The sequence below is a fragment of the Juglans regia genome, chromosome 5, assembly GCF_001411555.2.
Source record: "Juglans regia cultivar Chandler chromosome 5, Walnut 2.0, whole genome shotgun sequence".
Taxonomy (NCBI): domain Eukaryota; kingdom Viridiplantae; phylum Streptophyta; class Magnoliopsida; order Fagales; family Juglandaceae; genus Juglans; species Juglans regia.
Genome location: NC_049905.1, coordinates 14,741,541 through 14,756,346, shown reverse-complemented (window position 1 = coordinate 14,756,346; position 14,806 = coordinate 14,741,541). Strand labels below are relative to the sequence as shown.

The following is a 14,806-nucleotide window of genomic DNA, read 5'->3' as shown; positions in this document are numbered from 1 at the left end:
CTGTTTTTCCTCATCTTTCCACCTCCCAAACTTCTCCACCACTTCAATCCGTGGCAACACCTCCACCACTTCTGACACTTGCCACTTCTGTGCCTCATGGTCCATCTGTCTCGGGTTCCATTTTGGAAGATGCTGGCCAACATCAACTGCAGTCCGTGCCTTGCACTAGTGTCACCCCTCGGACTTCTTCCTCTGATAGTGCTCCATTACCCATGGCTCCTACCACTGAGCAGGTTGTTGACACACAGCCTCCTCCACCAACTCGCATGGTCACACGCTCCATGAATAACATCCACAAACCGAAAAGGCTCTACCTTGCTACCAAGCATCCCATTCCATCCACCTTGGAGCCCACTGGTGTTCAGCAAGCCCTCAAGGACCCTCATTGGCGCCAAGCCATGAGTGACGAGTTCACGGCCCTTGTACGTCATGGTACCTGGAAATTGGTACCTGCTAACTCACGGCAGAACTTAGTTGGATCAAAGTGGGTTTTTCGCATCAAACGAAAATTAGATGGCTCCATTGATCGCTATAAAGCGCGCCTTGTTGCGAAGGGATTTCATCAGCGTCCTGGACTCGACTACACCGAAACATTTTCTCCTGTTGTAAAGCCAGCCACTATCCGAATTATTTTATCACTTGCTGTAATGAATGGCTGGTCCCTCCGTCAACTGGACGTAAACAATGCTTTTCTTCATGGCAAGTTAACTAAAGATGTATTCATGGTCCAACCCGCAGGTTTTATTGATTCAGCCTATCCTTCTCATGTTTGCCACCTTCAAAAGTCCATCTACGGACTGAAACAGGCACCGCGAGCTTGGTATCGTGCTCTGCATGACTGCCTTTGTGGCCTTGGTTTTGAAAAATCTGCCTCGGATCCCTCTCTATTTATCTATCACAAACACAACATTGCAGCTTACTTTCTTGTGTATGTTGATGATTTGATCCTCACAGGGAATGATTCTGGCTTCATCACCACTATTATTACGACACTTGGTGCTCAATTCTCTCTAAAAGACCTCGGGCCACTTCATTTCTTTTTGGGTGTTGAAGTTATTCCCCAATTCTCTCTAAAAGACCTCGGGCCACTTCATTTCTTTTTGGGTGTTGAAGTTATTCCCACTTCTGATGGTCTCTTCCTTACACAGCACAAATATGTGCGTGATCTTTTGTATCAAAAAGGCATGGAAGGTGCTAAAGAGGTCACGACTCCTCTAGCCACCTCAACTCGACTTCAGCTCAACGATGGTTCAAGTCCTGCCGTTAGCACCACCTACCGACGTGTCATTGGTGCACTTCAGTACCTTGCTCTAACTCGTCCGAACATAGCTTTTCCTGTCAACAAGCTGGCTCAATTCATGCACTCTCCTTCTGAAGTTCACTGGACAGCAGTTAAGAGACTTCTACGGTATCTCAAACATACCATTTATCATGGCATTCAGCTTCGTCGCTCAACTGCACCTCAACTTCTTGCATACTCAGACGCTGACTGGGCTGGGAGTATTGATAATCGAACCTCTACCTCAGCTTACATTATTTTTCTTGAGCTAATCCCATCTCCTGGTGCACGCGGAAACAACGACTATGGCTCGTTCATCTACCGAAGCTGAATACCGAGCACTCGCCAGTACAACATCTGAACTTGCATGGCTTCAATCACTCTTCCGTGAGCTTGGCATCACCATCAAGTCATCCCCAAAAATTCTCTGTGATAATATTGGTGCCACTCAGCTGAGTCTCAATCCCGTGCTCCACTCAAAGATGAAGCACATTGCCATTGATTTGCACTTCGTACGGGACTATGTTAGCAAGGGACTACTGCAAGTTGCTCATGTGTCTACCCATGACCAGCTTGCTGATTTAATGACCAAAGCCTTATCACGCCCACATTTTCAATTATTAAGATCCTAGATTGGTGTCATTGATGGGAGCACCATCTTGAGGGGGCGTAACAGATGATAACGGAAATCATGCACATCAATTCCTCCGTGATCAAGGCTGAGCATCATTCCTGGCGTTAACTCTGTTTTACTTACCTATTGTTGTTCCTTGTAATATTCTGTACAGCAGAGCATCATTAATGTGTTCTTTCCTTTTATAATTGTATTAGTTGTGTATATATACTCATTATGAATACAATACAAATGTGACAGTTTTTACAATACACACAACTGTGTTCTATACTCTTATATGCATGCCAAGGAAAAAATATACAATTAATAAGCCATCATGTACATGTACTAATTAATCAGCATACATATATAGGCATTAAATACTTTATTAATTTAGGAAAAAGTAGTACTGTATCGACTAGTCTTGAGCTAATCTTTTAAATTTGTATGTCTTATTAAATTATCACGTAGTGATAAGATGATAACACAGCTTATTCTAACTATATGTAGAGGATCTCAAGATCACGCGAGTACAGTATTATTTTGATCCCTTTAAATTGGACAATAGCAGGGCAGCTGGGCAGAGGGCAAAACATGCATGCATGCCTTGTTTAATGTTATTTTTCCATATATTATATGTTCCCATGTTATATATAATTCTGACTATATATTTAATTCAGAACACTGGGATTGAAGGATGCAAATTCAAGCAGCTCTTTGTCATGTTCAAATAATGCCATGTCTTCTTCACTGAGAGTAATCCAAGCTTCTATTCCACTCCCATCTCTCGTATCCATCAAAACTATGGGATTATTTAACACCATAGTAGCGACAGTCACCCACGTTGGCTTCCCCCATCCAAAGTCAGCGTCATATAGTGGATTTCTGCACCAGCTGGAAAAGAAAATGTGGTGAATATCCTTTGAGGCCAGAAGATTACCAAGCTGTTTGAATTTCTCACTAATAATAGAGAAAGCCTCGTCCCCATATAATTTTGTTGCATAATCTTCACAAATAGCTTCTTTCCTTTTCCTTAACTCAATAACCAAGTTGTGCAACTGTATCTCACTCTCCGTTGTTTGTGCCCCAAAAGTGCACACGAGATTCCCAAAAGCATTTTTGGGAAATGGTGGGACAAGCTTTTCGCGGATATTCATCATTTGGGTCAGCATAGATGGCATTAGAGATCGGTGGTTTGACCTTGATGCGATTATCGCACATTTCCAAATGAGAGATGACACTACTTCTATGCGTGTGGGCTGCGGAACTTTAGTGCTGGCGGCTTTTGCCTTCAGAGCAGCAATGTTTGATGCATGGAACACATACCTTCTTGTAACAGTCGTCCTGTTCACCAATCCCCTGGATGGCGATCTGATGTTGAACTCTATTCTCGGTGGTATGCGAGATGCTGCACTGAATTCAGGTAGAAGCACTGCCATATCAGACGCACGTGCAGCAAGTGCCGCGCCAGCCCAGCTGTGTATAAACATGCAAGTCGTGGCTGCATCGGCTAACATGTGGGAAACGCACACCCCAATGGCCATTCCTCCACAATCAAAGAAAGTAACTTGAACTAGAACCAAACGTTCTGTGCTTGGTTGCGGAGATACAATCTCTTTCGGAAGAAAGTGGTACAACGTTTTTTGTTCAGGTCGTTCAAGAATGTCTGATTGACGGCAGTTGACTCGAGCTTGCAAATAATCAACTCCAGCATCGTTGCACTCGATTGAGACATTATCTTTGACTCTCCCAGCAAGTGGGTAGAAACGACTCAGAGTTTCAGACAATGATGTCTTTAGCCTATGGGATATATCTGCAGCCTTGAAATGGGGAAGATCAGAAGGATTGACAGTACTGTTGTTGGAGTAGAATAGCACCAATGGTATAAAAACTTTGGGTTGGAGCTGATCTAGGAGGCAGAGGTCGAAGCATCTAAGGTGATGGGGAGTTGGAGAAGGTTTTTTTACTTCTCTATTGATGATCTCAACTTTGATCTCCATGGCTATTTTGTTCGCTCACCACTGTTGTGTTCTTTCAATGGTATTCAAGTAATAAACACACCCACACACACACATATATAATAAGCCGTATTGTGCGGGTTGTTAGCTAGAATTAATAAAAGTAGAATTAGATGTGTTTAAACTTTGAAGTATAAACACTTTTCAGATTTCATCTCTCTACCGTATTTTTCCTTTTCTTATTTCTGGCATTTTTACAAGTAGTACTAGTCAGTGGCGGCGGACCTTCGACATGGCCCCCCAAATCTAATTCATCATTTTATAAATATAGAAAATGGCCCCCAAAAAATTTATAATCTCCATATGCTCTCTAATTTTTTCTAAAATTTCAATATACTTAGAAATACCTCTTTCCAAAATTATTTTCCTATAGTCCCAAAATTTTGTAGAATTTATATGTATTATCTATTTTTAATGATGTGTCCTCACCAAAATTAAGTCAAAACTAAGTTTAAGAGAAATAATAAACTTATTAATATGGACCTAAAAGTTTTTTATTATATAATATTAGGCTTCTTAACTTGGAATTCCAAGTGAAAATACAAGAAAAATCATTAAAGTTGATGATCTATATGAAAAATAATTGAAAGGTTTTATCCTCTAACTTCATTGAGCAAGAAATTTTTTTTTTTAAGATCTCAATTATAGCATTATATACTTAATATGACATGAAACTATCTAGTTTTTACATGAAACTTAATAAAGTAGCTTATATATTATAATGAAAGATGAAGTTCAAAAATATCACTTAATAGTTTTTGCGAATAAAGAAAATTCTAAATATTTTATCATATAAATAATAATAGATGAATACTGTTCCATAAAATATTATCGTTAGAAATCCGAAACATATATTAAGTTATTTTTTATAATTTTATTTATACTTGTATATATATATATAGCAAATTATCAGATCAAATTTTATATATAGTTATATATTTTTAATTTTTAATCTCTTTTTATCTGACATAAATTTGTTACACGGTAGAGAAGCGCTGGCTCCCTCTCAGAAAATTAATTACTGGTTTCGGCACTGAAAGTAGTGATATGGCTTGATCTTCTGCAAACAACCTCAATTCTCTATCTTGAGAGTAGGATGAGATTGTGGCTTATAGCATTGCTCTTTTTTAAAAAACTAAAATGGTTGGATCCTTAGGACGCACTCTAAAATTGATAAAATCAAAGCGATAATAAATATACAAGTACATAATTATGGGTTTTTGCGGATCATTCACTTTTTAATTTATGGCTTCCTTAAATATTTATTGCTTGTGTTGATTGTTAGTTATATATGTGTATATATGTACGTGTGGACGCGCGTATTTTTTGTAAGGCAAGAATATTTAGGCCATAAATAAAAGAGTAATGGTGCATGCAGTTGTGTAATGTATAAGCGTCGTGCAGTCATTTTAAAAAAGAGTGAGTCCACTATTAATTAAAAACTTAATTTTTTTTATGTGAGTCTCGTATTTATTCAAAGTAATTGTACGACACTTGCGCACTCACGACTGCAACTATCATTTCTTTAAATAAAAGTTGTTTAGATATATATAGTTGGGGTTAATGCCCTAAAAATCCATTTGAACGTAATTTTGCAACAATATTTTATTTTATTTAAATATTTATTTTTTCTGAAAATTACATGAACAATATTAATGGGTATTACATTAATTATTTAGTCCATAAGTTATATTAATGTATGTGATTTAAGTATATTAATGAGATTAATATATAAAAGCTATAAATTAATCACAAGTCCTTACAACTTATAAAATCTCAAGTTCGTAGCTAGTGATAAAATTCGGGATCGATTTTATCTGAATATTAGATTATAACATGTTAATTAATTACGATGATTTATTGTAATGATAAAAGTACTTGCGACTTCTAATTGACATGTTATAATCTTATCAGATAAAATGGGTATGTTAATTACAATGATAATATATAATTCACTCTTACTAAGATATATATATATGGTTGTGAACTCAAATGTGATATAGAGATTTACTTTGATTATATTATTATGTATTCACTCTTATTGGGTTAATATCCTAATTATACATTGGATAATCAAATTTAGCATTATGGGAATACTGATCTTTAACACTGAATCCATAATCTCTCTTGAGATACAAAATATCTCCTTGAGATAAATTTATTGGAAGTTGGTTATACTGAATCTCAAGAATGTGATTCAATTATTAAATAATTGGGTACTCAAAGATATTAAGATGTAGAGAAAAAAAGTGATAGTATATTTATTATACTTTATTTTTCTATGGATATTTTATGGAGGGATCAAATGCAATATTTAGTAATTGGGAGCTCTTTTGTAATTAAATAAACTTTATAGTGCAATTTGATTTTGTAAATCATATATAAAGGTAATCTTGAGTTAGCTATTTTTCTAAGTAATTTTTTGTTTGCTATTGTCCATGCCATCTTCAACTAATCTATAAGGTCTCGTTTGCTCTTACAATTCCTCTTAGTTTATCCCATCTCATCTCATCTAATCGATCATTACAACTTTTTTAATTTCTACATAAAATAAAATAAACAATTCAATTTTTTCAAATTTTAAAATAAAAATAATATTAAAAAATATATTCTGACAATTATATTTTATTCAACTTTCAACTTTAATATTAACTTATTTCATCTTATCTACAGAAACAAACAAAAAAGAGAAAATATAGTTATTTTTGTATGTGCAAGATTATATATATATATATATATATATATATTATATTACCTCTATAACAAAAGAGAAAGAAAAGAAAAGTTCAAAAAAAAAAAAAAAACGTGCTGCTACTATTCCCTCAACTCTTTTGAGGGAATTTAGTAGTTTTTTCTTTCGCATCTTAACTAGGTACGTTGTCTTCTCTACAATTCTTATATGATCTTGTACGTGGCCGATTAATTTAAATTTAAAGTTGACGTTGGGAAAATCAATAAAAATTATTCTGATGGTTAGCTAAGTAATAGAAATTAGGAATTGAAATTGAGAAAGATACAATTAGAGAGAGAACTTTTATAATAAACTCGGATATTAGGGTTTATTGATAAAAGTTCAAACGCCCATTCTAAAGTCCACAAATCCGGCTTAAATAGTTAAGGAAGTACTCTGCACAATCACCAATCTTGAGAATTTTACATGAAAAGGAAAATTTCTAATTATCCCATAAAATTAACATATGGAATAAAATAAGTATCTTGTCAACATTTGGCCCCAAATCAGAAGTAGAATCATCAATAAAATTGACAGCGAAATATTATCATTAAAAGAAAAAATAACTTAAATGGACGATTAGAAAAAAGGGTTGATTTTTCGGTCAAGACGAGGGACCATCAGCACTTGCTCTCGCTTTTGTTTTCTTCTCAAAGAGTAATACTAAATATAGTCGTAGAATATGTAAGCGCCACATAATTATTTTGAAAAAAATGTAAGTTTCATTATTAAAAAATTAATTTTATATTATGTGGATCCTATATTAATTCATTTTTTTTAAAAAAATTGTACGATACTTATACATTTTATGATTGTAAATATATATAATTCTCTTCCTCAAATTCGTCCTCCAGCCCGTGACAAGCGGGACTGTTGAGCTTGCCGGATGCGTCCTGCTGGTAGTCGCCGGCCAGCTGGTAGGATACTTTTTTTTTTTTTTTTTAATTTTCAAAAAGTTGTTGCTGCTATTAATTGTTAGTACCGTAAAATATTAATTAAGGAAGAATAAATCTTAGAACTTACTTATAACTTATAAGGTCGCAGTAACCTACAGCTTTTATATTTTTTAATGTCTTTTGTACTTCTTGAAAAAAGTATGCAATTCAAAAGTTTTTCAATTTTAAGTTTGTAATTAATTGGGCGGAAGTAGAGATACAAAAGTTATACGTGGCAACTGACCAAGATAAATTATTTATACAGTTTTGGGACGTGCAAAATTTTAGAAAAAGAAGAAAAATAATATCTACAATTATAAAATATACATACGTCACACACAGCATGTCCACAATTACATCAGAAATGTGTAAAGCATCTTTAGCCAATACATGTGCTAGTACATTAACATCTCTTCTAACATGATGTACTGACCAGTCTCGGAACTTCTGAAGTTTACTTCTTATGTCACTAATAAAAAGCATCCCATTACTAGTGGTACATGATTCTTCCACTTTGGAAATAGCTTGAATAACTTGGAGTGAATCACCCTCAAGAATGATTGTACTTGATAGCCTCAACTCATAACCAAATATGGTTGCTGGAAGAGCCCCAAAGGTTTCTGCAAGCAGTGGATCAGGGAGTAAACTTCTTTTCATTCTCATTGTTGCAATGACTTTTCCTTCTCAATCTCTAGCTATAACTCCAACACCAACCTGACTGCTAACTTTGTCAATTGCAGCATCAGCCAGTTTAATTTGATATCATTTTGAGGAGGAGGCATCCATTTCTAAGATTTGGAAGTGGTAGTATCTAATGAGTCTTAGGTTGTATCAACTTAGAGAGGGTCAGAAGTCACTATTGTATTCTGTGACAAGACCAAAAATTACTATTGTATCCCGTGACAGGGTCAGAAGTCACTATTATATCTCGTGACAGGAGCAGAGGTCGATATTGTATCCCATGACAAGGTCAGAGGTCACTATTATATCCCGTGACAGGGCTAGAGGTCACTATTGTATCCCGTGATAGGGCTAGAGGTCACTATTATATCCCGTGACAGGGCCACATATCAGAGCAAAACATAATCAGAATCACCATATCAGAATTAGAATCAGAGTCATAATAGAATCAGAATTAGAGTCAGAATAGAATCAAAAAGTCATACCAAAGGTTTTTCATATAACACATCATATCAAAATAGAGTACGAAAATTCAGAGCATTTTACATTTTCCAAAGCAGATTCAGAACATTTTCACATCACATGCAAATTTATCAAATTTTCATATTCGCTTATTTTTCTCAGTTTAATAATAGAATGCTAAAGATAAGCTCATGTCTACACCAGTCATGCCAATAAAATACCTTATTCTTATACATAATTTTATGAGTAATGCAAAACAAATAACTAAGGTCGTTTCAAATTTCTTTCCATAACAAAACATGCATATTTTCTAAAAACCAACTGTAATCCATTTTATTTTTATGCAAAGTCAAGTATAGGAATTCTGTTTACTTGAACTTCTTAAATTCTCTGAATTTTCTCACAACAATGCCAACATAAAAGAAAATCAATCATCACCTATAAGATAGTCACACGTAACTTTCATAAATTTTCGATTGAACACATAAAATTCTCCAAACCATAAAATATCACCACTCTCCAAAATACTTGAAAAACACCTAAAATATCTGTGACTTCCAACATCCAAGTACTCGTCCTATTACAAAAATAATTATAAATAACATATACTGGATCACTTACTAAGAGGGGCATACATGTAATTTACTTATAAGGGGCTTAACGTCTCAATAAGTGAAGTGGAGGAGAGTGACTTATGCACGGGCAGTGTATGTATGCAACGTGCATTGTGGGTTCGGCCATGAATCTCCGGCATGGTTGAGTGACGGTGGTTGTCCCGGACGGCAGAGCATGAGAGGGGAACCGGGAAGGGTGGAGGACCGAGCATGGTGGTTGGCCCCACGTGCGGCGACTTCTACATGAAACCTCATGGCCTGGGTTGTGTCCAGTGCAGTGTAGCTTGGAGGAGCAAGAAAAATCGCTCCACTTCGCTTCCTATAAACAGGGCCATGGTGGCTTCTAGTGGTGATCATGGGGGAGATTCTGGGTGGTGAAAGGGGCTTATACTCGATGGTGTCGCTTGGTGGTGAATGGTGGCAGAGGGAGGAGGCGTTTGGGATGCTCTGTTTTTAGTATAGAAAACAGAGTATTCCAAGGAGTTAGGGATGATACATGGCTGGGCTACGGTGGCTTACGGTTTCACAAGGGGCTGGGCAATGGCTAGAGGCTTCCATCGTGCAGGGGAAACTCGCATAGGAGTGGTTTCCATTCGGTTGAGCGCACACGGGCGTGGGTTTTTGTGATGGTGAGGTCGTGCAACTAAACTACAGGTGAGGTCTAATGTCGTGGGTGTGGAGGTGTAGAGACAGCGATGGTGATTGCATGGAGGTTATGGAGGGTGGTGGCTTGTGGTGGACGATGGTTTGTGGATGGAGCTGCTTCTATGTGTGCGTGGGTGGAGGCTGCCATGGGAGGTTTGCGGCAGCTATAGGCTTGGTAAACTATCACATGCAGGTACATATATATATATGTAAATATATATTTATTGGCAATGGAAAAACCCTAGAAAATGAGGGAGACATGTGTGGGAGTGGAATCATGCGTGGCGACGAAAATGATCATAAAATGGATAGTTGCTTTCCATGGTTTAAAAACAATCGGGTGTGGGCTTGGGTCTTGTGCTTTTTCTTGAGTCATGGGTCTCGACTCAATTTCTAAAAATAATCCAACTTGTTCTAGAAATTTTTCGGCTCAATTCTCACATTGGCCCCTTTAAAAAAACAACCTAATTATCAAGCCGAATAAAATTATAATCCATCAAAACAAAGATTTTAGGCCCTAATAAAAAAAAATACTTTAAGAAAAGGTAACTAAGCTCTTCATACATATAAATCCAAAAACAAAAATTTTATAGAACAGCTTGTTGCTGGACCCGGGTGTTAAAATTTTGATAGTTCAATTATTTGTATTTCTTGGAAAAAGTCTAATTAGATATAGTTTGAAAGTTTTTAAACTTGTATTGCTGGGGTTGTTAGCAACAACATATATGATTTTTTGGGTCCAATTCTTTTGCGGTGATATAATTTTTGATGAAAAAGTCTAATTTTTTCATTTTCCAGTCGTTTTATTTTTAGTGAACAAGGGCTAGTCACTAAAAGTTACTTTTTGCTTCGAAAATCTATTGTCGCAAATAGTTATGATGGGAAAAAAGATTCCCATGCATTTTTTAGTCTTTTGCGACAAAATTAAGTCGCCGTAAAAGGCCATAAATGAAAATTCATAATATAATTTTCGACGCATTTTAATTTTTTTCAGATACTTTAAACCACAGCAAAAGTCCATAAACGAAAATATTTAATTACACTATGTCTTTTTTCTTTTGCGGTGACACTAAACCAACGCAAAAGTTCGATATGGAAATTAAAAAAAAAAAAAATCAAAACGGTGAGTTTTTTGTTCCCTTTATTTCTTCTCCCCTGCCAATACCCTATTTCTCTCATTTGAATTTTCTTGCACCCCTCCCCAAGCCATCTGCCCACTGACACACTATCGCCGCTCTCTCTCCCTCCTTGATTAGGCTGCCTCACCTGGTGTCGTCGCAGTCCAAGGTATTCTGCCATCTCCTCTACCCAATCTCCATTTCAGTAAGTTCTCTCCCTCTTCCTCTTTTCCTTCTTTCATTCTATTTCTCTCACGAATGATTTCTTCCTCAGGAGCATCATCTCGATATCTAGATCTTGATTGTCGATTTCTTCCTTAGGGAAATAAATATTCACTGGTTCTTGTAGTATATCTACAAAAATCTCATATCGCGGTATTGGTGTGCTTGCTTCCTTGCTACCTATTGGGTGCTTTTTCTTTTTGCATTTAGATCTAAACCTTTGGTCTTCATTGGGAGAAAGGGGATGAGCCATCAATGCTAATTGAACGTCAAAGGAGCTATATTCTAGCTTCGATTTGAATATGCCTACCCCAATGGAAAGAGGTTCCTCCTCTTCTTATGATTCTTCAGGATTGACTTTGGATTTAAAGTTGGGACTATGATAGAGTACAGATTCTATTATCAATTGTTTTATCTGCTAAACTAATATATATGTTGTAATTTAGGGCTAGTATTGTAACGCCCCATTCCTGGAGGTCTGAAGTGTTAGCTCTTGTAACCTAAAACCATCTCTCATAACATGTTTATATACTCCAAATTCTCCATCAAAATGTAAATCCTTTTATTCAAACCAAATATATATGTTCCTCCACCAGGACACCAAATAAATAATTCAATGAAATAATTTAAAAACTCCATAAAGATTCAGAAATATCCATAACTCCAAATACCAAATAACATAAAATAATCAACCTACTAAATAAGACTCTCAAATAAAAATTTGTACCATCTGACGCTTATTCCTCTATGATCATCAAATCATGCTAATACTTCCTACTCTTGACTTCCAGCTGAGGCATCAAAATTATCTGAAAAATATTATGGAGATAAGGGGTAAGTTATCAACAACTCAGTAAGTAGACAACATATATTAGCATGTAAATATGAGCATTTACAGAACTCAGAATGTACAACAAAATATTTACTTTCAGAATGCATAATTAGAAACATTTTCTTTCAAAATGCAAAACCAGAACTTGTTATAAAAAATAACAGAGCGGAACTTGCAGAAAACAGTCTTATTCAAAAATCTTTTGGCATATCAAAATCTAAGACCTCATCTTTATCATATCAAAGCATCATATCGGGACATATACCATATTTAACCTCCGTAGTAGAGTTATAAATCACAATTATAACCCGTGAAAGGGTTGTATCCACTACTATCACCAGTGGTTGGGTTGTATACCATGTTTAACCCCCGTGGAAGGGTTATAAATCACAATTATAACCTGTGGAAGGGCCGTATCCACTAATATAACTCATGGTTGGGCCATATCCACTATTATTACCTGTGATTGGGCCGTATCCACTATTATCTCCCGTGGTTCAATCGTATGCCGTTATTATTACCCGTGGTTGGGCCGTATCTACTATTATCACCCGTGGCTGGGCCTTATCAGAATAGAGCAAAACCAACAAAATCAGACTTTAATCAGAATATAGAATTAGAATCTCATGCCAAGGTTTTCAGATGCCACATCATACCAAAAACCAAATACTGAAACTCCAGATAATTTCACATGTCCGAAATAAACAGAATTGAAACATCTTTATTTATTCGCAGCAAAAATTTTAGATCTCATGCATCAGAACATCTTTATTTCAACAAAACAAAACTTTCACACAAAATTTCATATTCGCTCTCTTTTGCACAATTCAGAAACAGAATGCACAAAAAAAATCAGCTCATGTCTACACCAATCATGACAAAAATACTCTTCTCTTTCTTACGGATCTCATGAGTAATGCACCGCAAAAAACTGAAATTATTTTCACATTTCTTTTAAAAGAAAATATTTAATGCACATTTTCATAAATCAACCTCAGTTCATTTTCTTTTTATACAAAGTCTAATATAGGAACCTCGCTTACCTGAACTTCTTAACATTTTGGAATTTTTCCACAACAGTACTGAATGAAAATCAATCGTCACCTATAAAATAGCCATGTACTTTCCATAAATTTTCAATCGAACACGTATATCAATGCTTAAACCTAAAATACTAAGTAATCTATTTTTCCTTAAAAAATAATCTACAAATTCTCGTAACTCTAAAATATAATCACTTTCCAAATTCATCAATATGCACTTAATATTCAATTAACCTAATTCCCACTTATTCACAAGTTTATTTAACAAAAATCAAAACCCAACCCATTTAAAAATAAAAAGTTGCTGAAACAAAAATATTACCTGACTCAATAATTTGGAACCTGAACTCAAAATAATTTAGAAACCAAGCCTTATCCAAAACATTTAACTTCTAAATAACTTAACAAAACACACTCAAATACAAAAAGAACACCGGTAGAAAACAAGCCCATGTGGCCGAAAGGGCAAAGTTGTAATTTACTAAAACTAAGCCTCCCTACCTCCTACGTAAAGGGCTTACGTGAAAAACATAAACCAAAGCTGGTTGTAGGGAGATACTCGCTGGACCCAGGGTAGTCGTGTGACGGAGACTCACCTGAGAGCAGCTGCGAGGTGGCAGAGACATGGGCTGAGCTAGCAGCTTAGGGTGGCATGTGGTGGTCGACAAAACTCTCTGTGCAGGTGGAGTCGAAGTGGAGGGGGCTCGTGTCATGGGGTGGTTGGGTTAACTCACAGTGGGGAAATAATTTCCTTGTTTCAGTGTTGCAGATCAGGGTAGCTCTTGTAGTGGTTTTATTTTTGGTGGTTGGGCAACAATGGTCAGAGGGTGGAGCTACGACGTGGGTGGCTGGCAACGCCGCTAGACTTCCATCATGCAACGGGTTGAGAGCAGAAAAATGTGTTCTGTTTTCTTGCTTAAAAAAGGGGTCTTCAGTGGTTATTAACTTGCCATGCAATCCATGTGCTCGGCTTTTCTCGTGATGAAAAATGTGGTGGGGATAGTTTACGGTGGAGGGAGTCAAGGTGGATGAGCTTACGGTGGCTTGGGCTATTCTGTAACTACTGCTGCTCAGTGATGTAGAAACAGAGGTGGTACCAAAAGGCTGAGCAGGTTGGGGTCGTGACTGACTAGGTAGTGGATTTGCATTGCTTACGGTGGGGGAGAATGAGGGGATGGTGCTCTGTTTTGGAAAACAAAAATAGGTGATTCACACGGCCTGAGTTTGGTGGTTTGGCTGACATGGTGGCTGAGCAAAGGGGCTACGGGTTGTATAAATGGGGCGTTGGGCTTGCAGAGGTGATCACCATGGCTTGTTGAGGTGTGGTAGACTAACCTTTGGGCAATGGCTAGTGGTGACTTCTTTTAGAGAAATATGTGTATTTATAGAGGTGATTGAAAACCCTAGATGAGAACAAAAAGAAAGGGGGACGTGCATGAGAGACGTGCATGGCACGGGGACAGGTGTGGAGACATGCATGGTGTGGAGTATGGAAATTCATTCTCATGGGATTGGGTTTTGGTGCAAGGTTTGGGCCTTTGAGTGATCGGCTAGGGCACATTTAAAATATTTGGGCCCACGGTTTGAATAGTGAAGGAAATCAATAAAATGCT

General features: G+C 36.6%; 1 protein-coding gene across 1 annotated transcript; it reads right to left on the bottom strand.

The window, feature by feature from the left end:
* Window positions 1–2,372: 2,372 nt before the first annotated feature.
* LOC108998273 (BAHD acyltransferase At5g47980-like) lies at window positions 2,373–3,939 on the bottom strand. Its single transcript, XM_035690364.1, has one exon. It carries the CDS (start codon window positions 3,890–3,892, stop codon window positions 2,564–2,566), a length of 1,329 nt encoding a protein of 442 aa, XP_035546257.1. The 5' UTR covers window positions 3,893–3,939; the 3' UTR covers window positions 2,373–2,563.
* Between the last annotated feature and the right edge of the window lie 10,867 nt (window positions 3,940–14,806).